Below are 26,508 nucleotides of genomic sequence, written 5' to 3'. Positions count from 1 at the left end.
GTACATGTTGTAAAATTGTGGTAATCAATGTAAATAACTGTAGGACCAACTGTACAATTATATGTAATGAGCATGTTGTATTATGAGACAAACTCATACCAACAACAAGTGCAGTTGTACAGGTAGAGAGATATTCTGCAGAAATGTGTTATACGGTATGTGTTATTCTTTAATATTGTTGAGTTACTTGTTTGTTTTGATGGATTATAACACTGTTTCAATCTGAGTAAATTATCCAATACATTCTCGAACTACATGAAATAGGCCTGCTGATATTTCACATGCAATTTCTAAGTATGCATCAATAAAATCCATAAAAGTAAAATGTTTGTCCCATTGCTTATTTTTAACTGTGCAAGTTCTGTATAATATTTATAATTACTTAAGTATTGAGTACAATAATTTCAGAGGTATTCACAAATGTATACATTGATAGATAGTTCTATCACAGAGTTAGTCTGGCTGACACCAGCTCTCGAAGTCCTACTGACTGTGTCCAATATGAAAAACTACAGCCTTTAAGATGATTGGCCACTCTTTAAGTGCTGCAGAATGATCAGCGACACTCCTCTGGGTGTAAACTCTGTGGATTTGGAAACTAGAAGTGCTCCCGAGTAGAATGGAACCCCCTTTTGCTGCGACACAAGGTGCAATATGCATGTCCAAAATGAAAAATGTACTGAACATCGTGCAATACCAATGGGCTAAATAACAATGGGATTTAAATGTGTTTTCTAAAGTTTATAATAATAATATAATATTGTTATTACTATTAAGAGTAGCATTATGTTTTATTTGTATTACTGTTGTTACCATAATCACATTTAGTTATCACTACTTTTAATGCTGCTAACAATATTGTCAATGGTATTATATGATGTGTGCTATTGAAGGGGCAATCAGCAGTTGCTACATCCATTTCTGGACTTGCAGTGTTTTTAGAAAGTATTCAGACCCCTTGACTTTTCCACATTTTGTTACGTTACAGCCTTATTCTAAAATGGATTAAATTGTTATTTTTCTTCATCGATCTACACACAACACCCCATAATGACAAAGCAAAAACAGTTTTCTAAATATTAGTTAATTTATATAAATAAATAAAAAATGGAAATATCACATTTACATAAGTATTCAGACCCTTTACTCAGTAGTTGAAGTACCTTTGGCAGCGATTACAGCATCGAGTCTTCTAGGGTATGACGCTACAAGCTTGGCACACCTGTATTTGGGGAGTTTCTCCCATTCTTCTCTGCAGATCCTCTCAAGCTCTGTCAAGTTGGATGGGGAGCGTTGCTGCACAGCTATTTTCAGGTCTCTCCAGAGATGTTTGATCAGGTTCAAGTCCGGGCTCTGGCTGGGCCACTCAAGGACATTCAGAGACTTGTCCCGAAGCCACTCCTGTGTTGTCTTGACTGTGTGCTTAGGGTCGTTGTCCTGTTGGAAGGTGAACCTTCACCCCCAGTCTGAGGTCCTGAGCGATCTGGAGCAGGTTTTCATCAAAGATCTCTATACATTGCTCCGTTCATCTTTCCCTCGATCCTTACTAGTCTCCCAGTCCCTGCTGCCGTAAAACACCCCCACAGCATGATGCTGCCACCACCATGCTTCACCGTAGGGATGGTGCCAGGTTTCCTCCAGATGTGACACTTGGCATTCAGGCCAAAGAGTTCAATGTTGGTTTCATCTGAGGAGTGGCTTCCGTCTGACCACTCTACCATAAAGGCCTGATTGGTGGAGTGCTGCAGAGATGGTTGTCCTTCTGGAAGGTTCTCCCATCTCCACAGAGGAACTCTAGAGCTCTGTCAGAGTGACCATCGGGTTCTTGGTCATCTCCCTGACCAAGGCCCTTCTCCCCCGATTGCTCAGTTTTGCCAGGCGGCCAGCTCTAGGACGAGTCTTGGTAGTTCCAAACTTCTTCCATTTAAGAATGATGGAGGCCACTTTGTTCTTGAGGACCTTCAATGCTGCAAAATGTTTTTGGTAACCTTCCCTAGATCTGTGCCTCGACACAATCCTGTCTCTGACCTCTACGGACAATTCCTTCGACCTCATGGCTTGGTTTTTGCTCTGACATGCACTGTCAACTGTGGGACTTTATATAGACAGGTGTGTGCCTTTCCAAATCATGTCCAATCAATTGAATTTACCACAGGTGGACTCTAATCAAGTTGTAGAAACATCTCAAGGATGATCAATGGAAACAGGATACACCTGAGCTCAATTTTGAGTCTCATAGTGAAGGGTATGAATACTTATGTAAAAAGTTTTTTTTTTCTTCTTCTTATAAATGTTCAAAAAATATGTTTTCGCTTTGTCATTATGGGGTATTGTGTGTAGATTACTGAGGATTTTATTTAATCCATTTTAGAGTAAGGCTGTAACGTAACAAAATGTGGAAAAAGTCAACGGGTCTGAATACTTTCCGAAGGCACTGTATAAACGAATGATATGTACTCATTGATTCTTGAAGAATATAACTTATAAATGCCTCATGAGCTTTGTTCAACTGTCGCACCCCATCAGAACCCAAAATATCAGCTTGTTTTACTCCAATGTTTGTAAACTTAGAAAATTTAAACAATATAGCATCAAAACATGGTTAAAACTATAATTTTCCATAGTTTTGTCTATGAATTTGAGAGTGGTTACATTTCTCCTGCCCCATCCCTCAGCTTTTTACTGAATCAGGGGCAAGGTGACGCTTTGTTATTGTTTCTATTTCTGAATGCCCCTTTAAGGCTAACTTTTTTTTGTTTTTTGACATTGTTAAACAAAATTATAAGTCTTACAAATTTCTACCATTTGTATAATTTTTTACCATCTTCATTTGCGGGACTTTTATTTTGAAGGGAAATCGCAAGGTCACGGCCTTATTCTTAAAATTGTTTATTTCACAAAAACATACATTTTCAGGGGTAATTCTGAAAAAAAGTTTCTTGCACCTTTCATATATTGCTTGCAGCACTTGAAATATGAATTTAAATAAATATGAATATTAATGGAGGTCCACATTAAAAATAATTTGTTTTATAATTCCATTCATTTTGTTACAAAACTAGTCCTCAACTGTAAATGACAAATAGCGCATTTCAGACAAAACGAGTTCAGTCAAAAAAAAATAAAAAGCAGAATTATTCATGACTAATCATGTTCATGGTATACTCGGTGACATCACATCTCCAGCACTTGAGCAACCAGAATGGTTTCTCTCTAGGTGAATTCTAAGGTTGTCTTTCGCAGCAAACCTCTCCCCACACTGAATGCAGATGAAGGGTCTTTCTCCTGTGTGAACACTCTTGTGTCTGATGAGATTACTTGAGTCCGCAAACCGCTTTCCACACAGTGGGCAAACAAATGGTTTCTCTCCCGTGTGGACGTTCTGATGTTTCTTCAGATAACCAGCTTGGCCGAACCTCTTCCCACACTGAGAGCAGCTGAAGGGTTTCTCTCCTGTGTGAACCCGCTGGTGAGACTGAAGATACTTTGGACAAGTGAAGCTTTTTCTGCAGAAGCCACAAACAAAACGTTTTTCTCGCTTGCCAACCCTGTGTTGAATGTCATGTCCTGCCATGTAGCGTTGGACTATGCCCACCTTTGGCCTTGCTGTGTTCTCTCTTATATTTTCTTCACTGTTAGAGAAAATATTTCCAAAGTTTTCACTAGCCTCGGAAGAGATGCTGTTTTGCGGATGCAAATCATTACTGCTATCATTATCATAATAATTATTATCATTACTGCTAGATTTATATTTTTCTTCATAGGGTCCAGAATCAAGCATTGCAGCCTCTGGTTTCACATTGTGAGATTCAACAGCTAACAACGTTTTTTCAGCTATGGAAGTCTGTTGTTGCTTTGTGTGAGCTGTGACACGAATGGGGCTCATTTCCGCAGCATAAGAGCAAGCTGGATCCTCAGAATCTGTTTCAGTGCTTCTTGGTGTCCACTTGCCTGAGTATGCCTGCCTCTGTACGTGGTGTGCAACGTTCGTATGCTGAAGCTTCTGGAACGTGCTCTCCCTCTCTTGGTCTGCGTTGATGTGAGGATCATAGTCCTCAAAGAGACTGTCGGTCTGAGTGTGCCCAATCACATCCATTTGGTCTTCATCAGCACCTGATTCAACACTGCCTATAGAGAGGAAATAATTGATTAAATATAACTGAACAGTGAATCATCGTGTATAATTGCCTTTCCTTGACTTTTGGAGAAATCATTCTAAGATGGGGTTGGTATTTTCTAGTATAGATAATTCCATTCCATATGACTGGCATTTGACATTTTATTATAGGCCTCCATTGCACTTACTCTCCCCTTTTATCCTTGGGTCATTCTGTAGGCTTATGGTGCCCTCCAGTCTTTCCTCTTTGATTTGGATGCACCCAGGCTTACGCATCTCCTTCACCATAGACTGTAAGGGAACCAGATTCATCCTTTCTTAAAAGTTTTCAATAATATGACCTCTCATTGATCATTCTGTTAGTATGGTCTGTATTGTTGTATGTATTGAATATGCACTTTTTTATGACCAATGCCAATTTTAAAAAACGTTCAATAACATATCAAGAAGAGCATGTCACTCCAATTATGTAAATAAAGTAATAATGTAATAGCCCTTTGAGAAGAACTCCTAGACCTACCCATACTCAACTGGTGGACTGCGGACCGGATCCGGACCCAGAACGGGGTCAATACGGACTGCGGGTCCCGAAAAAAATAAAATACAAGGTTGGGGCTTTTTTACTCGGTCGGGGCTTCGACCCCTGGTATCATATAAACACACATAAGACATGGGAGAATGCGTTGAATTGCAGGAAATTAGCTTTAAAACATTTTTACAAAATCTCTGCTCCACGCAAAATGTGTAGAGTTGCGGGAAATTTGCTTTAAAAAATGCTACATTTTCTCTCCGTAAACGAGGGGTGTGAACAGTGTATGGTCGCATGGGTTGGGAGGTGTGGGTTTGTTACTACGCCGATAAATTACATTATCCATCTGGACCTTTGCCACCTAGTACATTTGTGTGACCCGACATTCACAAATAGTGCTTGAGCACTCCTGTCCTAGAATATCATACCAGTACTGCATTTTTAACTAGTGTGCCTGAACCCGTTGTTAACATTTCCCAGATAAGACATATTTTACATTTTGTCACATTATTAGTAATCTACCTTCATAACAGCACAAGACTGTTTTACAGAATCTTCATCTTCTTTGCTTGGATGCTCCCCATCGCTGCAAAGGTTGTTCAACTCTTTCCCCATGGGACTCCCGTTATTTCGATATTCACCAGTCTCTAAATACACAACAAGGAGTTAAAAGCGGACCTGGCACAACATAAATTAGGAGAAACCCCATGAAAACTATAGAATTGACTACGGTGATAGTAAAATAGTCGTGATATCAAAAACGTTGCTTAAATCACTGCAATTGTAAACAGAAGTTACCCAAGTTGAGGACTGGTCTCACTGGGAGATGATTTCTGATGGAGCGCTCGTGAGCTAGGCCTACTGACTTCTTTCCATGTCCATGCGCATTACGCGTCTCCATTATCTGTAACCTCTCCCTCAAAACTTCATTTTCTTTTTGACTTCGAGATATTTCCAAGTGTAAAACGGCATATCCATCGTCCACAAGTTCGCATATTTCTGCCACGGCCGCGTTCATCAAGACCTCCATAATGGAGGTGAGCTGTGTGTGAAAAGGAACAGAAGACGACATTGTGTCCCACAAATGGCCTGACAATCTTGTTATAACCGGTACCCTCAAACTATTTTGTAACCTAATCTACACAGACAAACGGCACTTGCCTATGAGTCAGTTGATGTTGTTAGAGGGTTTATAACGTTACAGTTGTAACAGTGACTCCAACCTACTGTAAACGAAGAAGCCTTCCGTACTACAAAACTGCGTGAGAGTACTACGCCAATTCCCGTTTCCAAATTCTTAGCCAATGGAGTTGCTTGTTGGAAGTCATTGCATATACTGCGCACGCGCCCGTCCAGCTTGGACTACAGACATAAACCACAGATGAAGGGGGTTATTCGAGTCTTTACATAAACCATCAATAGAAATGGAATTAGAAATATAGTACATTTAGTCCCTACAATTGTCGGATATGTCTGAGTGTCATTAGAAATGTGAGAATAGAGGATATAGAGATATAGATACACGGCACAGAGATGAAGACAATTATTTTTATTTTTTAACTTGGACCCAAAAAACGACATATAAACACCTTCATGTGTGTTACAAAAAAGTATTTATTTTAAGTCAATAGATACACATTACAATACTGTTCTATATAATTATGTGGATGGACCTACACATAAAAATAGCATAGGCCTACGTTTGAATCATTTTAACATGTTTTTAAACTCAAAACGTTACAAAATTTGCTAGGGTGTGGCTAAATGTGCAAAACAACACTAAAGTGATAACAAGCATTTACACTCCCCAGGACACATTCCCATGCATTGTCACCTGATTAACTATTGTCTACAAGCATTGATTTACTTGCTTTTGTGATTAGTAGCATGATTTTTTAATCAATTGTTTGTATTTGATTATACAGCAAATAGGTAGAATAGTCTGCATTAGACAATAACAATTTCATTGTCAGCGCACATCCAACACATTTGTACATAAAGTGAGTGTACAAAACATTAGGAACACCTGCTCTTTCCATGACATAGACCAGGGGTTCCCCAATTAGATTAACAAAAGGGCCAAATTTGGTCAGGCATGCCAAGCCGAGGGCCAACATGATTGTTTTTTTTGGCGACAGTTTTATGTTTTATCAGTTTTCACTTCTATTGTGATTTTATAATTATTAGTAGTGGTGTTAGGAGTCACATAAGAGAAAAATGAAAAATACTAAATTAGTCCAAAACCAACTATTTAATTATGAAATGCCCCTGGAGCATATTCTGTGCAAACAGTCAGCAAACAAAAAGTCCAGCAAACACATTCACACACACACACACACCCCACTCTTCACATAGGAGGAATCATATTTGCAGTGAATGGTAGCCTAGTAACTATAGGTTTGGCATGAGGGCAGACAGAGAGAGGGTGAAGAAGGGAGAGGGATTATCAGATCAGCATTATTTTCTTTGGACTTCATATCCCAGACACACCTCACCTCAAACATGGAACAAGAATCGTCTGCATTTTACAGTACCAATGAACATAGGGTAATATTTACATGTTCATACTTTTGTCTATATAAATTAAGTATGTTTGTCATATTAAACTATATGCAGTAGAAACTATTTTGAGAGGTACTTTTCCCTTTAGGAAAACAAGTTCCTATACACTTCAACAGTATTTAAAATTTAAAAAGTAATCACTGCACTATTGCAATTATATTATATCCATTCTAGTATTCAAATAAAAATGGCAAACGCGTTCATGTCAAATGACGCCACTGTTCTTAACTGGCATTACCCTAGAGATTATTAATAATTTAACCTCACCCATTATTGAAGACATGTTTTACATTTTAGTCATTTAGCAGATGCTCTTATCCAGAGCAATTAGGGTTAAGTGCCTTGCTTAAGGGCACATCGACAGATTTTTCACCTAGTCGGCTCGGGGATTAGAACCAGCGACCAAAACATTTTGTTTTTTTCTTATCATGGGATTAGAAATGTTCTTATCATGGGATTATTCCTGAATGCATGAAAGTAGGAGGCTATATTTATTTTAGAGTGATGGTGTTCTTTCATGTCTTGTGTGGACGAAAATGGTGTTTATCGTTTTTGCAGAGCCTTATATTGAGATCGAAATGCAAGCAAATATATTACTAGTCCTCAGTGGAGGCTGCTGAGGGGAGGATGGCTCATAATAATGGCTGCAACGGAGCAAATGGAATGGCATCAAACACATGGAAACCATGTTTTTGATGTCTTTGATACCATTCCACTGATACAGTTCCAGCCATTACCACGATCCCGTCCTCCCCAATTAAGGTGCCACCAACCTCCTGGGTTTATGAAATTTGGACTCCCCATGGGAACGAGGGATTTTCTCCGACCCTCCTAGTCTACAGACACGCCCATCTGCTGCAGTTGAGCGTCCATAGCAACAACTCCATGGGGGGGAAGTGACTGACAGGAGTTTTGAAATAATTCCAGTGACACTCAAGTTTTTCAATGAGGTTTTAGCTAGCTACTTTGTTCTCTCATGGAGGCTAATATTTATAACAACGGTATGCAGAACAAAGTTGCTTGGAAGTGGCGAGTTATCGACTACATGCGAACATGCTAACGTTAATTGGGCAATTTTTGGCTAACGTTAGTTAGCGCGCTACTATTGTTTACATGTTGTAGCTACCTAGCTAGCTATCTAACGTTAGTTGATTATGTCTGCATCCATAAAATCAAGCCCGTCACCTCCTGTCTTACCGAAACCAGAGGGCCGGAGGATAAAGTCAAGTCATTCTCTTGTATCACCTGTGGAAGATCATGACAGAGGTAAGCTATGGACAGACAGGTGTATGCGTGGTGTGTCTATCTAGCTAGCTAGCTACTAGCTACACGGTCCCTGCTATCCGGGATCCTTGGGACAACCCTACCCCATTGAAGTTGACATTTAAAATGGTTAAGGTAAGGGTTAAGGTTAGGTTTAGGGTAGGGACGTCCCAAGGACTCGGATAGCACTGACCCTAGTTACACACAGCTTGCAACAGTAGCTGTCATAACATGTACTCTATCTCTATCATGTACCTATGAATTCCAATATTTCAGCTTTCAGACATTTTCCCTTACAATACACTACTTTGCAGAACACCTTTATAAATACATTGATTCAATTGAGCATTATTTTGTATGTGTGTGTCCTGTCCTCAGCCCTTAAAGAACTCCCTGAGCTGAAAGAGAAACAGGTGTCAGTGACAGATCGATCAAAGATGCAGCTTGTCCCGATGCAGAATGACTTGATCCCAGATGAGCTCCTGGCCACCCTCACCTCAACCATCTGTCCCCATGATAGGCTGGGACTCCCAAAGCTAACCAAGACCCCCAAAGACTTCAAGGTATGGTCTAGCTCTGGTCCAGGGCTTTAGTGTGTTTTGGTCCAGCATAGATGTCAAATGCCAGAGTCAAGTCTAACCAGACTACTGCCACATTCTCAATGCGTGGTCCCAGGAAGTCACTACAGTGTCCCTACATTGTTTGTAAGTACATTGTTTTTTGTTTGTCTATGGTTGTTTATGGTTGGTTTAACTGCCTCCCTTAGGTCCATGGAATACGACACACGGACGCGGTTTGGCATCACCCAGTCGGACGCAAGAAATACAAATACTTTCTCGACCAGCCGACATCATTGACTGGAGCGGGCCGGTTTGACCAATAAGAATCCTTGTTGGGAATTTGCAATGCAAAAGCCATGGGGGGGATGCCATATCGGTTTACCTACATGTTTATAGAAAAATACATTGCTAATTTTCTGTCTGTGATTGTTTTGTGTTGTGTACTGTGTGTTGGCTCAGGGACATCTCCTTTTTGTGTGATTCCATGGCCTCTCAGAGGGAGAGGATTCCACTGCCACCCATGGCTGACAGGGGCACCACCCACACACAGGGCATTCAAAAGGCAAGCAGAGCCCGAGCATCCATATAAAAACACAAATGGGCGCTTACGTTTTGCAAAGTCCGGTGCCCCAGATTTGCGGAGGCACATTTTAGACTATTCCATTGGTCCTAAAGTGAAATCTCCACGCACCTGGGGCACTGGGCGACGCAAACGAGTGCACCCAAATGCCATTGCCTTTAAATGTGTGGCCATCGTCAATGAATTGTGCTGATTCCAGACACGGTCATTACCAGACACAGTCTGTGCTGTGTGGTTTAACATGCCCTTGTGTTGTTCTCCCCAGGACATGAGCCTTATTGAGAGCCTCATCCCAGAGGAATATCACATTGTGAAAAACAAAGGGGTGCAAGGACTGGAGTGCTATGATGAGTGAGTGAAGAGGATTCTACTGTGTTTATTTTTTTTTGTCTTTTAGCAGACGCTCTTATCCAGAGCGACTTACAGGAGCAATTATGGTTAAGTGCCTTGCTCAAGGGCACATCGACAGATTTTTCACCTAGTCGGCTCGGGGATTAGAACCATCGACCTTTTGGTTACTGGCACAACGCTCTTAACCACTAAGCTACCTGCCGCCCCATGTGTTGTATTTCCCCCTTCCGCTTAATGATAATGTACTCACCTTCTGACTTCTATTCCTCTCTCCCATTTTAGTAAATTCACAGTACTGCTGGAGGACAATGAAAGGATGCTCAAAGTCTTTCCATCAATGTGAGTGAAAGAGTGATCATGTCAACATGCAGTGTTCTGAATGACTATGGATCATGATGGCAAACTTCCATAGCAGTACTCAGAGTTACAGGAAGTGCAGGCTTTTGTTCTAGGCCAGCACTAACACCTAATTCAGCTGATCAGGTTCTTGATCTGTACACACACTGTAGCTCTCATAACCAGGGTTGGTGACCACTGTTATGTGTGTGTTTGTGTGTGTGTGTGTTTGTGTGTATGTCTGTGTGTGTATGTCACAGGAGGCCCAGCGGGCGGCTGGAGGCTGTGCAGCTGATGAAGGTGATGGATGAGATGTTGGACAGAGCAGGGGTCAACCAGGAGGACAGAGGCCTGACTGGACTCTCACAGGTAAACCAGGATACAGAGTCAATCCCAAATAGCACCCTATTCCCGAGGTATATAAATAATGCACTAAATAGGGAATAAGGTGCCATTTGGGACGCAAGCAGTATTCTGTTTATTCTATAGCTTTCTGTCTCTGACATTTGATCACATTTGTTGTGTCATGTTTATGACAAGATTATGACACTGTAATGACGTACAGTTCAAATCAAGTGCGACCGAATTGGCATAAGTAACATATGTACGTTTCCTGAAGTGACATAATGTAGTTAACTGAACTGGATTGGACAGGACATTACCTTTGACTTAATTGAACCATTGTAGCTAATTTTGTTCTCTGTGCCTCTCCACTAAATCTGTTTGATTATATCGTTTGCATTCCAAATGGCACCCTATTCCCTAGAGTGCACTACTTTTGAGCAGAGCCCTATGGGTCCCGGGTCAAAAGTAGTGCTCTATAGTGAATAGGGTGCCATTTGAGAATAGGGTGCCATTACCTCAATTACCTGGACTAACCTGTGCCCCCGCACATTGACTCTGTACCGGTACCCCCTGTATATAGCCTCGCTACTGTTATTTTACTGCTGCTCTTTAATTATTTTTTATTTTTTACTTATCTATTTTTTACTTAACACTTATTTTTCTTAAAACTGCATTGTTGGTTAAGGGCTTGTAAGTAAGCATTTCACTGTAAGGTCTACACCTGTTGTATTCGGCGCATGTGACAAATACAATTTGATTTGATCCGATTTTTTGACACCCCTTCCCAGATGCAAGGCCTTCTAGAGCTGGTGCGTGTGGAACAGAACATCTACAACATAGTGTTCCATGAGCTGATCCGACAGGTCAGTGTGGAATGTGCTGAGAGAGGACAGCTCCTGGCTAAGCTCAGGTAAGTACGGCGGGGGGGTCCATGAACTTGTCCAATAAAAAATGCTTGTTTTCTGTTGCAAACTCTTCGCTACAGTGTGCCGTGTGCCCTTATCAATACGATCCAGGATCCAGTATATACACTGAGTGTACAAAACATTAAGAACACCTGCTCTTTCCATTACATAAACTGACCAGACCAGGTGAATCCAGGTGAAAGCTATGATCCCTTAATTGATGTCACTTGTTAAATCCACTTCAATCAGTGTAGATGAAGGGGAGGAGACAGGTTAAAGAAGGATTTTTAAGCATTGAGACAATTGAGACATGGATTGTGTATGTGTGCTATTCAGAGGGTGAATGGGCAAGACAAAATATTTAAGTGCCTTTGAACGGGGTACGGTAGTAGGTGCCAGGCGCACCGTTTTTTGTCAAGAACTGCAACACTGCTGGGTTTTTCACACTCAACAGTTTCCCGTGTGTATCAAGAATGGTCCACGATCCAAAGGACACCCAGCCAACTTGACAGAACTGTGGGAAGCATTGGAGTCCACATGGGCCAGCGTCCCTTTGCAACTCAATATTAGGAAGGGGTTCCTAATGTTTGGTATACTCAATGTAGGTCTAACCATGTCCCTCCCTGTGCTCTCCTGTGGTCCAGACAGAGGTATGTGGCTCTGTTGGACCGTATCCCCAGGCAGCTGAAGGGTCTCCACACAGAGACACTGGCCCAGAGAGCTCTGGACCGCAGGCTCACAGAGGAGATCATCTGCTTCAGGAGCGCCATCACCAAGCTCAACACGTGAGCCTGGGACTGTGTGTGTTTGTGTGTGTGTTGGGGGGGGGTTGGTTGTGAGTGGGTGTGTGTCTGTTATATGAGTGTCATCATTTACAGAATCTATATTGATATGTACAATAGATAACGTGTATACGATTTTTTCCCTGAGCTATGTATATGATTTTTGCCTGTGTATTCTTGTGTGTGTGCACTTCAGAGAGCTGTGTAAGATGAGGGAGCATGACGGGTATGTGTCCACGCAGGCTGAGAGAGCCCAGGAGGAGCTGGCCAAGGCTCTGGAACAATCACAGAAGAACTCTGAGTAAGTGACTGATTGGCCATCATCATACCTGCTGCTGCTGTGCATACTGTACACAGGCCCTCTTCACTAACTTTCATGTTTTCAGCTTTGCTTGTTGTCTTCTATCCCCTATCTAAATTGTGCAAACTTTGCAAAGACAAAATCTCTGAAAATAATCTGGGATACATAATATGTACACACATGGCTAAATATAAAAAAGTAGGAACAACTCTTATGTACTGTAAACTGTACTTGGATGTATGACCTATGACTATGTACCTGTATCTTCAGTATTGTGGGAGAGTACCATGACCTGTACGAGATGCAGAGGAGGAGACTGGAGGGACAGGTGGCCAGACTGACGGACGAGAGGGACCTGTGGAGCAGAGTCACCTATAACCTGGCCCTCAAGGTCGGTCTCTGTCTGTCTGTCCGCCCGTCCGTTCCTCTATCCTTCTGTCTTTGTTCTTCTGTCTGTCTGTCTCTGTCAGTCTGTCTGCCCGTCCCTTCTTACCACCTATAACCTGGCCCTCAAGGTCTGTCTCTGTCTGTCTGTCTGTCCGTCTGTCTTGTCTGTCGGCCTGCTGTCCTTCTGTCAGTATTTCTGTCTGTCTTTCTTTCCATCTAGCTTGTCTGTCTGTCCGTCCGTCAGTCCTTGTCAGCCACATGTTGAAATACAATGGAATGCATAGCTAGGTTAGGACATAGATCTCAAAGTGAAGGAAGTGAAGGGGAGAAGAGAAGGGAGCAGACTCCTCTCGTCCTGATCCTAGTGTTAACTGGGGTTTATTCTTTTGGCACCAAACGGAAGAAACAGGGAGGAGCTACCAGGACATTTTAGTTTTCTGTTGCAAAATGTTTCGCTACTAAGTACCTTAATGAATACAACCCTATATATATGTATCTGAGTTGTTGATATTCATTTGTTTCCTCCCAGGTGATCAAGTTAAACAACCTCCAGCTGGCCAGCAGGCTTCACGTTAGTGAGCAGACCTGGACCAAGACTGCCGAGCACTTTACAGTCTTCCTGACCTCCAAGGTAAACTCCACACTGTCAAGGCCCCTCACAGGGATGGGAATTCCTGCTTTTCTGAAATGATCTATTATTGATACATTATTTAACAAATCATTCAAATCATGCACCCCCAATATCCAATTTTTCCCGATTTTCTATGTTGTCATGGTCACATCCCTCATATACTGCCAAATTGACTGAATTTGAATAAAATTCACTCCATTCAACTTCATACTGATGCAAATAATAATGAAACATAAACCTTGTTTCCCGTAGGACACAGAAGACCTGAACCATATCATGCAGCTGACAGAGCAGTGGAAGGAGCAGCTGACGTCCTTCGTGCAGAGTCTGAGAGAGGCTGAGCACGGCCAGTGTGAGGGGATAAGAAGCATACAGGCTGACATCGTCAAATGGCACACGTCCATTGGCACCAACATCAGGTAGCGTAGACATGCCCATTGGCACCTACTCATAGAAATGACTGTCAGCCTGTCACGAGGTCCTCTGTAGCTCAGTTGGTAGAGCACGGCGCTTGTAACGCCAAGGTAGTGTGTTCGATCCCCGGGACCACCCATACACAAAAATGTATGCACGCATGACTGTAAGTCGCTTTGGATAAAAGCGTCTGCTAAATGGCATATTAATATTATTATTAACGAGAGAGCAGTTGTCATTGTTTTGTCTTCATATCACTGTGTTGTTGTTTGTTTTGTTTGTTTTGTTTTGTAGAAGCCCGGATCCAAAATTTGAGAAAGTTTCCGAAGAACAGCTTTATTCAGATTTAAAACAGTGGTCAAATGTAAGATTTTTTTATTCTGTTCCTGTTTTAATGTTGAGGTTTTTAACGGTTTTATATGTGTATCACCGGATATATTTTAGTACTGGACTGGAACAAAACCCTGCACACTCTGTGAGTCCCATGACCAGGATTGAAGAATACTGCTCCACTGTATGTCACCAGTGTAGCACCACTATAATAACCTTTACATATTACTGAGACAAACTGTGCTGAGACAAGCTTAGCTGTACTGAGCTGGCCTGGTTGCCCATCCACCAAAGTTGCTGCTGTTGTGAGTCATGTATAACTGACCATCCCACTAACATCTCCATCCTCTCCCCCTTCCCATCCTCCAGGTGTTGACCATTCAGTGTGAGCGCTACGGGGGCGAGGACCTCCTCTCCTGCCAGGAGACCCTCAACATGCTGGGCCAGCTGCAGGAGGCCTGGGAGGAGGTGGGCCGCCGGCTCTTCAGGAGACACCCGGCCCCAGACGGAGAGCCCCCCAGGGGCCAGGAGGCTATGAGGGAGCTGTGCCTGGCCGTGTCAGAGCTCCACAAGCAGCTGGGAACGCGCATCAACGGCGAGAGCGGTGAGCATAGAAATGGAATGACCCATCGTCACAGAAAAGTTGATTTGAGTAGGATGCATGTTCTATAGATTATATTTCTATAGCAGTGAGCGAGACGGACGCAGTCTGGAGGGAATATACAGCAGAACACAGGAAACTGTAGCACGAGGGTAGAATTATGGAGAGCTACGTACTGGGTGTGCAGGGTTTTTCTTCATCCCATCACGAACCCCCCTCATTCAACTAATTTTGGTCCATACTGAAGAACCCTGATAATCTCATAAATACCTGAATGTATCCCTTACCAACTGGTCTGTGTGGCCCTTTCAGGAATCCACAAGCAACTGATGTGTCTGGTCGGGGTGATGGAATTCTGGGCCACCCGATTGAAGGCTCTGGTTGGCCGCACCGAGAGGCTCCCCCACTGTGATTGGCTGAAGCTGGAGAAGGCCCTGGGTAGCTGGATGTTGCTGGCGGAGGAGGCCTTGCAGCACGCCCACAGCACCCAGCCAGAGAATGAGAGGGTCAAGCACAAACCGCACGTCCAGTGAGTTCTCCTGGCCCCTCTTTGTACTGTCTATATGTTTGTCCCAAATGGCACAATATTCACTATATAGTACACTACTTTTGACCAGAGCCCGTTTGTGGCGATAAAAAAAAAAATTCAAACAATTTGTGTCTATTCCAGGATTGAGATTGATGATGTCTTCAACACTCTCCGGGAGTTCATCTTGACCCAAGCCAACTTCTTTGACTGTGAGAACCGCAGGCTATGTGAGGAGGTACTGGAGACGGGCATAGCTGTCCCTGGATAGCAATTCCTTTACCTGCTATTGGAATGTGTGTACGTTTGATTTTATATATGCATCCCAAATGGCACCCTATTCCCTTTATAGTGCACTACTTTTGACCAGGGACCTTCTGGGAAGATATTGGATGTGTCCCAAATGGCACCATATTCCCTATATAGTGCACTATCAAGGGAATAGGTTCACTATAAAGGGAATAGTGTACCATTTGAGAAATCTACCCCTCCAGCCCCTACATAATGTCTATACCCTGTGTTTCCAGGTGAACTCCATCCACACGGCTCTGACTCGCTGGATGGTGGACCTGCTCCTCCAGATGGTCCCAGACCACTGTGACGACCAGGAGCAAGACGCCCTGCCGGGGCTCAACAGTACCGCCATCATGGAGGTCTCCCTGGAGCAACTAGAGGAAGATGCCAAGAACCTCTCAAAGAAACTGGACTTCTTCTCCAAATATATCACCCGGTAAATATGCTATTTAGCAGCTTTTATCCGACTTACAGTAGTGCATGCATACATTTTCGTGTGGGTGGCCCCTGCGGGAATCGAACCCACAATCCTGACATTGCAAGCGGCCATGCTCTACCAACTGAGCCACACTGGATGGTAAAGTGAGTGAACCTAGCGATGAGTGGATCGTGGGGATTTCGGCTGTCAGAAGATGGTTCGCACTAACTCAGAGCTTTGTTTTTCTCTCTCTGTGCAGCTCTTGCCGGACCATTGTGGAGGAAGAGATTCAGAGGAACATGGCTCAGGATGACACAGAGAATGAGCTTTCTGAGCTCAACAAACTGCAGGTACTCACTGAGCAACACAAAGGCTTGCTATGTAGAGCATGCTAACATTCTCAATATTTTGCACTCAAGGATGTGAATGCTAAGTTGTGTGTGTTTGTGCGTGTGTGTGCATGCATGCGCGTATGCGTTCGTGTGTGTGTGTGTATGCGTTCACGCTGCTCAGAGGGAATGTGGCGAGTGGATGGAGTCCTGTCAGATCCTGCTGTCCGACAAGAAGGGCAGTCCTGTGGAGCTGCGTGTTACACTGAATTTGGTCCCCCGTTCTGTCACGGAACTCCTTCCCTCTGCGATGCCCAGCATGGAATCTCTAGTGAGCCTGTCATAACCCTTTACTATGGTCCCTCCCTACCTTGCAGTTAGCCACCTGATGTGTTAATACTAGTTTTGATTTACATTTGATTGAGATGTAAACTAACGTAAATGCAATTAATATATATATTTTTTTAACATATCATTGTAGGTTAAATGTATGGATGTAGGTAAAAAGTTTGATGGGGGACAAAAATACAAAAATTCACAAATTCCTTCAAGTTGATGACTTCTTTCAAAGCCAATCAGTTTTCCGTGTTCATTTGGCATCATCAGTAGGAGAAATATAGCCTAAAATGTTGTTGTTGAAATGAGTTGGAAACAACGTTGATTCAACTAGCTTGATGGCCGGTTGGGATGTAATTTTTAACATGTTTAAAAAGTCAAGTTCTTTGTTTATGTGATATATAATGACGTCACCTACATTCCTTAGATGAACCGACCTGCAGTGGTTCCACTAGAGGCTTTGGATGAGGAAGAGGAACAGAACAAGAAGACTCCAATGGAATTAATTGAGGTCATACACATAGTGAGCTAACACCTACAGTATCTACAACAAAAAAGACTACTAAAACACATTTTGAAACAAAACTGGCCATGTCCTATTCCAGTACCTGAGAGGTGTTCAAAAAAGAATTTGAATCCAAATCAATTAAATGACTTGACTCGGTACCGGTACCCCCTGTATATAGCCTCGTTATTGTTATTTTGTTGTGTTACTTTAAATTTTTTACTTTAGTTTATTTAGTAAATATTTTCTTAACTCTATTTCTTGAACTGCATTGTTGGTTAAGGGCTTGTAAGTAAGCATTTGTTGTATTCGGCGCATGTGACAAATACATTTTGATTTGATTTGACTTGCTAGTGACTTGTTTTTTTACAGCTCCGGGGTGAGATTTCCCCCTAGGTGCAGATCTAGAATGAGCTTTACCATTAATGGGGAAATGCTAAACTGACCCAAGTTCTATTAGCAACTTCACCCTTCACATATTTTCACTCACGATTAATATTGTCCAGAGAACCAGAGGTAAGTTGTGTCTCATCGACTACAGTTTTGGAATTTCTCTGCAATACCTATTTTTGACCTGCAGGTGGAGGCAGAGGATCCAGAAGAGGCTGGCTCTATTATGAAGCTGATAGGCCATGATGGTAACATCATTGAGCAAACCCTGGGGGAGGATACTATTCAGCTGGATGGGGTCAGTACATGATGCTATGTGTCTTACCAGTATATAATTGGTCCTCTGTGGTCCTCTGTAGCTCAGCTGGTAGAGCACGGCGCTTATAACGCCAAGGTAGTGGGTTCGATCCCCGGGACCACCCATACACAAAAAAAATGTATGCACGCATGACTGTAAGTCGCTTTGGATAAAAGCGTCTGCTAAATGGCATATTATATTATAATTAATTATGAAAACATTGTTGTAGAAAGACCGACATTCAGATCCAATGTCCAAATCTTCTTTGTTTGGCCTCCGGCAGACTGAAGTCATGGTTGCCCGTCCATACACACCTAACGGTCAGAGAGCCTTTGATGCCCTGGCCACAGTAGGGGTTCTTCAGCACGAGTTACTGTAAGTTATTTGTCATTAATGAGCGGCCACACTCTTTCTATCTTTTGTCCTACAAGGGCCATCTTGCCTCTGTGCTTTTTTGATTTTGTGTGTCTGCCTGTCTGTGTCTGTCTGTCTGCCTGTCAGTGGGGTTGAGGCCCGGGTCCATCGAGCAGAGGAGCGGGCCTTAAAGGCAGAGGAGGCCCTCCAGGCTGCGCTGGAGAAGATCCAAGATCTGGAGAGACAGCTACAGGGCAGGACTAGTCTGGAGGCTAAAGGTAGGTCAACACCGTAACACTCCTCTGTGATAGGTCAACACCGTAACACACCTCTGTGATAGGTCAACACCGTAACACACCTCTGTGACAGGTCAACACTGTTGGATTTGGAACACTCATCCATACAATTTGCATTGCAGTGAGCAAGCAGTCTGTGGCAGCATCTCCCAAGTCAAAGGTGTCCAGCCCTGAACCCAAACCAGTGAGTCAGAAACCTGAGCCTAGCCTCAAACAAACCAAGCCCAAGAAACGCTGAACCCTGAAAACAGTACTGTAGCTTCAGAGGTAATGTGAAACTCGGCTGCTCTGAGGATCCAACAACTTTGTATTTGACAAATGAATAAACGCAACGTGTCTAAGTATTGTATGTCTCGGCGTTCAACAGTATTTAATCAGTTGCCTTTTTTTTGGTTGTTCTGTAATTTGCATGCTATTTGTTAAGCAATCATGTCCTTACAGAAGGCTTATGGTGTGAAATATGCTTCCCTCTAGTCATGTTCATACTATATGGTTCCTTTTCAAAAATAACATTATTATCCTGTCATTTATTTATTATGGACCCTGTTTACCTTCGTATTACACTGTCTGATTTAGCTGGTTTGCAGTGTGTCATCAGTATGTTGTATAAATCATACAATAAAAACAAATCTTTATACTGATTTATATTTATTTACAGAGAATCCCCCCCCCCCCCCCCCAAAAAAACAACGAACAATCAGTTAGATTTTCAAATTTCTTCAATCTGATATGAAGGGTGCATCTCAATAATCTTAAGTGGTGTCCTCTCCTTCCCTTCATCAGCACTGATATGAAAGAACTAGTGGCAAAATCAGGTTCCCTGGTACCCACCACGCAGCTCTTGCACCCAAATTGAGTATCTTCCCTTTGTCTCTGTCTACTACATCATGGGCCAGTCTGTCTTTCTCTTTGGGCTCTCCTGTCGGAATGGGATTGGCTGGAGCGGTTAAGGGTGAGAGGTCAGGGGGCAGGGTGAGGAGGTCAGATGGTATGGTGAGGACCAGCGCTCAGTGCGGAGGGTGTGTAGCAGCTGGAGGTGGATGGTGGCGGCGGCAGAACCAGAGGGAGTCCCGGGAAGACTTCAGAGCCTCACAGGCTGCCTTCTCTCCCTCTGCTGCAATCACCTACAGGACAGGAAGGAGGGTAGCCTAGGGTCAGAGGTCAAGGCCTGCAAGTTGGCAATGCTTATTGTTTGGCTTTTTATGTTTATCATTCCTCCCTTCTGACATGCGTTGATGCCTGGACACACACACAAACAACTCTTTGACTACGTACTTTGATTTGGGCTTGTCTCAGCAGCTAGACTATGCTTCAGCTCAATGGGGAGACAAAGGTCCTCTCTGAAATGAACATGGTGTGGCGGTGGGGGAGCAGGCTGGCCAACAAGTGATGAGAGTGAAGTAACACAAGCATAGACCAAAATGGACCTTTCTCCAGGGAAACGACCCAGGACTTTTATTAATGGAAAGAAACAGAACGAGCCACAGCGCTGGGTAACAATAAAACCAAAACCTAGCTCGTCTTTGAGCCTTTCTACACGGGTCTTCTGGTCCCTCTCTGCTACCGTACACCTTAGCTGTTTACCTGGCGTATCCAACAAAAGGAAACAGAAATCCAACAGGCTTGTCCTTACTGGGTTCAGGTCTACGGACAATTAACGTCCAGTAGGTTCCTGTCCAGTTGGGTTCGATATCCCTCCCAGCGTTGGAAGGCTCTGCATGTCAGCTCTTGCTGCTCCAGACCAAACACAGATCTGGCCAAAGCCAGGAAAAAAATAATAAACACCACCCAACCTCCAAGCTAATTATATTCAGGTGTGTGTAATTAGGCTCTTACCCTTCCTGGCCATCCTCTCTCCTGGCCAGCAGATAGAGCCAATGAGCAGGAATATACCGGCCTTCGCACACCCACCCTCTCAGTCCATCACAATGGTGAAAGGCGCACACACAAGTCAGCAGTGGACACATACGTTTTTGGCAATTCCAACATGTACCTGTTCCATTCACATAATTTTTTACGACACCAGCCTTTGAAAATTAAATGACTTGTTGCGTTGTTTTGTTCAGGAAATGTTACAAATGCCTGTATGTAATCTGTCAATGATGACAGTCTTACATTTCTGCTCTCTCCACCTTGATCCCACATTGGCAAGCTGCAGAATGAATCGATAGTCACATGTAGATTGCTATAAAAGAGCAGCATTATCCACTCTAGTGTTGAGAATATATACAGTGCATTTGGAAAGTAGTCAGATCCCTTGACTTTTTCCACATTTTGTTACGTTACAGCCTTATTCTAAAATATATATATATTTTTCTTTTCTCATCAATCTACACACAATACCTCATGATGACAAAGCAAAAACAGGTTTTTAGAAATGTTTGCAAATGTATAAATAAGTATTCAGACCCTTTACTCAGTACTTTGTTGAAGCACCTTTGGTAGCGATTACAGCATCGAGTCTTCATGGGTATGACGCTACAAGCTTGGCACACCTGTATTTGGGGAGTTTCTCCCATTCTTCTCTGCAGATCCTCTCAAGCTCTGTCAGGTTGGATGGGGAGCGTCGCTGCACAGCTATTTTCAGGTCTCTACAAAGATGTTTGATCGGGTTCTGGCTGGGCCACTCAAGGACATTCAGAGACTCCTGCATTGTCTTGGCTGTGTGCTTAGGGTCGTTGTCCTGTTGGAAGGTGAACCTTCACCCCAGTCTGAGGTCCTGAGCGCTCTGGAACAGGTTTTCATCAAGGATCTCTCTGTACTTTGCTCCGTTCATCTTTCCCTCAATCCTGACTAGTCTCCCTGTCCCTGCCACTGAAAAACATCCCCACAGCATGATGCTGCCACTACCATGCTTCACCGTAGCGATGGTGCCAGGTTTCCTCCAGATCTGACACTTGGCATTCAGGCCAAAGAGTTCAATCTTGGTTTCATCAGAGCAGAAGATCTTGTTTCTCATGGTCTGACAGTCTTTAGGTGCCTTTTGGCAAACTCCAAGCGGGCTGTCATGTGCCTTTTACTGAAGAGTGGCTTCCGTCTGGCCACTCTATCATAAAGGCCTGATTGGTGGAGTGCTGCAGAGATGGTTGTCCTTCTGGAAGGTTCTCCCATCTCCACAGAGGAACTCTAGAGCTCTGTCAGAGTGACCATTGGGTTCTTGGTCACCTCCCTGACCAAGGCCCTTCTCCCCCGATTGCTCAGTTTGCCCGGGCGGCCAGCGCTAGGAAGAGTCTTGGTGGTTCCAAACTTCTTCCATTTAAGAATGATGGAGGCCACTGTGTTCTTGGGGACCTTCAATGCTGCAGAAATGTTTGGGTACCCTTCCCCAGATCTGTGACTCGACACAATCCTGTCTCGGAGCTCTATGGACAATTCCTTCGACCTCATGGCTTGGTTTTGCTATGACATGCACTGTCAACTGTGGGACCTTATATAGACAGGTGAGTGTCTTTCCAAATCATGTCCAATCAATTGAATTTACCACAGGTGGACTCCAATCAAGTTGTAGAAACATCTCAAGGATGATCAATGGAAACAGGATGGACCTGAGCACAATTTAGAGTCACATAGCAAAGAGTCTGAATACTTATGTAAATAAGGTATTTCTGTTTTTTTATTTTTAATACATTTGCAAAAAATTCAGACCAATTGGATAGTCCAAACTGTAAACCCCACCTATCTGGCACTCTAGATAAGTTAGACTGAGCAAACAGTATTTGAACGATAGGTTAGGTACCTGGATCTCTTGGGCGATCCTCTTCCTGTCCAGAAGGATGTGGGTGAAGTTGTGGTGGGCTAGAATGGGGTGGCAAGTAGCTTAGCGGTTAAGAGCGTCGGGCCATTAACCGTAGGTTGCTGGTTCGAATCCTCGAGCCGACTAGGTGAAGAAAAAAAAATGGTGTGCCACCTGCAGCACGGCACTCACACTTGACAGGGCAGTGCTGCATAGAGCCACGTTCTCCATTCAGTAATAACACTCCGTGCTCACCAGATCCTTGGTTACCACCTGGGCACAGAAGTAAAAGAATCATGCTCAGAGGAAATTGTATTTGAATATTTGATGTAGATTGTGTTTCTCTGTAGGCTGTCAGAGGAGTTACCATACTGTGGGACCTTGGGTATTTTCTGGAAAACATGGAGGAGTGGGAGGTAGAAAAGTAGGCCTTGGTCCTGGAACCACATACAGTATAGAGATTGGAGAGATACTGACATACTGTGTAGTGTCCAGGATAATGAACATATGGAGGTTGTTCACAAGACTTATGTTGTGGCCTTTTCAAATCCATTTCAAACCCATTTGAGAAATTCACAGAGATTGGTTTGATGCATGTCTCATCTTAGCCTAAGACATTTCTTCCCATGTTTGAAAAACATTTGTCATAACGTTTTCCTGTGTCATACCACTTTACGAGTAACCCCCTAGGTGTGTCCCTAAGTCAATCCAATTATTCGTAAAAACTATCAATGACTCGTTCAATGAGTCATCAAATAATATTATAATAACAAGTCCCCTGGGTCTCCCTCGCAGTAAGTGACCCAATCTGAAGCTCACAGCTCTCTCATGCTCCCTCACAACCTGTCAATCAACACAGTGGCTAGCTGTCCATCAATACTTTGCCTTATCAGAATGACACACAGAGAAAGACAGCCCACCGTGTTTGTCAGTGAAATATACAAATAACCAAACACATTCTCACTCCAAACTTTATATTATTCTTAAAAAAGAAATGGTGTTCTGAATCGTTGTCAATGTAGTCATTCACAAAATATTACATTTCAATGATGCGCTTACATAATACAATAAGTAAATCTATTATTTGACGAGTGCTGTTCAACTCAATGTGGAAAATAGTCAAACCCAGAAACATTTTAAGCTGAACTATTGCCTGAAACATTTTTACCCAGTCAACGTCAAGGTTTTATACTATTATGTACAGTACATCCTGTATGTTATACGTTGTGTCATCTGTTTACAGTCAGGGAGGTGGAAAAAGCTTACCTTCACACAGAACCAGTTGTAGATGATGACATGAGTAGCCACTCACACACTCCAAGACTCCTCGACTTCACACCTGGTGGAGACAAATACCAACATTCAGACTTACAGTACATTGAATTACTGCACAGTACATTCAGACTTACTGTACAGTACATTCAGACTTACTGTACAGTGCATTCAGACTTACTGCACAGTGCATTCAGACTTACTGCACAGTGCATTCAGTTTTACAGTACATTGACTTACTGCACAGTACATTCAGACTTAGAGTACATTGACTTACTGCACAGTACATTCAGACTTGTGCACAGTGCATTCAGACTTACTGCACAGTGTATTCAGACTTACTGCACAGTGTATTCAGACTTACTGCACAGTGCATTCAGACTTACTGCACAGTGTATTCAGACTTACTGCACAGTGTATTCTGACTTACTGCACAGTACATTCAGACTTACAGTATAGTACATTCAGACATACTGCACAGTACATTCAGACTTACTGCACAGTACATACAGACATACTGCACAGTACATTCAGACTTACTGCACAGTACATTCAGACTTATAGTACACTGCATTCAGACATACTGTACAGTAACAGTAAACTAAGGTCCTTTAAAATAAATTATAATTTAAAATAAAAAAATAGGGGCCGTATTCACAAAGTGTCTCAGAGTTGGAATGCTCATTAGGATTAGCTCCTCCCTATTATTCATTATGATTTCTAAACTGATCCTAGTCAGCACTCCTACTCTGGGACACTTTGTGAATACGGGCCCAGTATATTTAAGCAATAAGTCTTGAGGGGGTGTGGTATATGGCCAATATACCACGGCTAAGGGCTGTTCTTAAGCACGACGCAACGTGGAGTGCCTGGATACAGGCCTTAACTGTGGTATATTGGCCATATACCACAAACCCCAAGGTGCCTTATTGCTATTATAAACTGGTTACCAATGTAATTAGAGCAGTATAAATACATGTTTTGTCATACCCGTGGTATACGGTCTGATATACCACGGCTGTCAGCCAATCAGCATTCAGGGCTCGAACCAACCAGTTTATAATGACATTTAGATATTGACAACATGTCTTCCCTTCCTCCTCCTGCCATTCACTCTCTATTAGGGCCATAAACTCCTCGATCTCCTCTCCCCTCACTTTCTCTCTCACATTATGCACATCCACAACAGTTGAGGTGGACTTGACTGGCCTGTCTTCTATCTCTTTCTCTTCCTCTCCTTTGGTCTCCTGGGTATCCCTCTTTGACCCTTCTTTCCTCATGTTCCTCAGGGAGCCTCACTGTCTTGGTGCCCCCGTGACGGCGGCCCCTGAAAGTCGGGGACCTGGAATGTTCTCTATTTGCCACCCTCCCTGCTCGCGGGGAGCGGCGAGGGGAAGCTGACTCCGGATGTTTCTCCATCCCTCTTGGAATGTCTGTGGCTGGTGAGAAGCATCCAACTAGGTTGTTGCTAGTTGGATTACTGTTTGGGAGGCTGTCTTGGTTTCAACTGCCCTCTCTTCCTCAGCCGCAATCACCAACAGGACAGGGAGGAGGCTATTGTCAAGGCTATTGTCTAGTTGAAGATGCTTGTTGTCCTTTGCTATTTACCTTCCTCCCTCCCTCCTGACCTGTGCATGCACACACACACACACACACACACACATACACACACACACACACACACACACACACACACACACACACACACACACACACACACACACACACACACACACACACACACACACACACACACACACACACACACACACACACACACACACACACACACACACATACACACACACACACACACACACACACACTATGCCTATAACTTGCAACCCTATCAAAATAGATGCAAAAACTGACAACATTTAGAAAATTCATTTGAAATGTAAGTTGTAATTTTTGTTTTGTTTACATGATCATACCCAGTCATGTGAGGATTATCATTGGGAAAAGGGTAATTTGGAGATCTTTGTGCTTGGGTCGGGAGTCACTGTTGGGAATGTGCAGACTCAGATGTTTGTCTCTTCAAAAAATATGTTGGTTTTTAGTACAGGAAAGACACACATCCTCCCAGACACAATTTAATTAAACTGTAAATTAAGTATTTTACCTACATTTTCATGATAATGAATTATCATCAAGGCCCTCACCTAGGCCTAGAAACAAAGTATTTTAGTTGATTTTAGTTAAGCATATGTTTTCTTTTCAGTCGCCTCCATCTCCTCTAACTGAAGCTAATTGTAGTGATTTTTTTTCTATTGATAATGTCAAATTAACAGTCATACAGAAAGACTCATGTGAAGGTGAAATTACAGAGGAGGAACATCTGGATGCAATTAAAGACTTTAAGTCTGGGAAAACTCCAGGGTTGGATGGCATACCAGTCGAGGTAAACCAAACCTTTTTTGATATACTAAGAGGACCATTATCAGCATGTTTTAACCACTCCTTTTAATAGAAAGTTAGCAAAAATAGATAAGATCTTACTACCATGGAAAGGAAAATACCTGTCAATTTGTGGAAAAATCACCCTGATTAACTCTTTAGTATTATCCCAGTTTACCTATTTGCTTGGGAATGTGCAGGCTATTTGCTTATGGTCTTGCCTACGCCTAGCGAACAGTTTTTAAAATTATATGAGAAAAAAATATTCAATTTTATTTGGAACGGCAAGCCAGACAAAATTAAAAGGGCCTATTTTTATAATGAATATGAATTCGGAGGACAGAAATTATTAAATATTAAAGCATT

General features: G+C 42.9%; 2 protein-coding genes and 1 pseudogene across 3 annotated transcripts; 1 reads left to right on the top strand and 2 right to left on the bottom strand.

Moving 5' to 3' along the window:
- Positions 1-2,881: 2,881 nt before the first annotated feature.
- Positions 2,882-5,895, bottom strand: LOC311137202 (uncharacterized protein). Its single transcript, XM_084171562.1, has 4 exons — positions 5,445-5,895; positions 5,169-5,293; positions 4,306-4,408; positions 2,882-4,128 (listed from the first exon to the last, which is right to left on the bottom strand). Exons 1-4 carry the CDS (start codon positions 5,716-5,718, stop codon positions 3,155-3,157), a joined length of 1,476 nt encoding a protein of 491 aa, XP_084027688.1. The 5' UTR covers positions 5,719-5,895; the 3' UTR covers positions 2,882-3,154.
- A 2,467-nt stretch (positions 5,896-8,362) lies between these two features.
- On the top strand, positions 8,363-19,048 carry LOC311137118 (axonemal dynein light chain domain-containing protein 1-like; the record flags this gene model as incomplete). Its single annotated transcript, XM_084171458.1, has 25 exons — positions 8,363-8,474; positions 8,850-9,034; positions 9,238-9,341; positions 9,491-9,593; positions 9,877-9,962; positions 10,245-10,301; positions 10,559-10,667; positions 11,432-11,553; positions 12,193-12,333; positions 12,527-12,631; positions 12,902-13,022; positions 13,548-13,649; positions 13,902-14,068; positions 14,358-14,427; positions 14,763-14,997; positions 15,307-15,523; positions 15,665-15,758; positions 16,048-16,250; positions 16,492-16,582; positions 16,746-16,892; positions 17,325-17,420; positions 17,983-18,090; positions 18,374-18,465; positions 18,592-18,722; positions 18,863-19,048. The coding sequence occupies 25 exons, from the start codon at positions 8,363-8,365 to the stop codon at positions 18,976-18,978; spliced, it is 3,114 nt and encodes a 1,037-aa protein (XP_084027584.1). The 3' UTR covers positions 18,979-19,048.
- A 471-nt stretch (positions 19,049-19,519) lies between these two features.
- Positions 19,520-25,687, bottom strand: LOC311137572 (podocin-like; annotated as a pseudogene). The gene is made up of 10 exons: positions 25,680-25,687; positions 24,830-25,213; positions 23,740-23,812; positions 23,245-23,316; positions 22,841-22,904; positions 22,648-22,746; positions 22,477-22,539; positions 20,856-20,911; positions 20,016-20,080; positions 19,520-19,864 (listed from the first exon to the last, which is right to left on the bottom strand). The product of its transcript is annotated as a podocin-like (transcript).
- Between the last annotated feature and the right edge of the window lie 821 nt (positions 25,688-26,508).

This window comes from Coregonus lavaretus (assembly GCF_964263955.1).
Source record: "Coregonus lavaretus genome assembly, chromosome: 11".
In the NCBI taxonomy this organism is placed as follows: domain Eukaryota; kingdom Metazoa; phylum Chordata; class Actinopteri; order Salmoniformes; family Salmonidae; genus Coregonus; species Coregonus lavaretus.
This window is presented reverse-complemented; position numbering and strand designations above follow the sequence as displayed.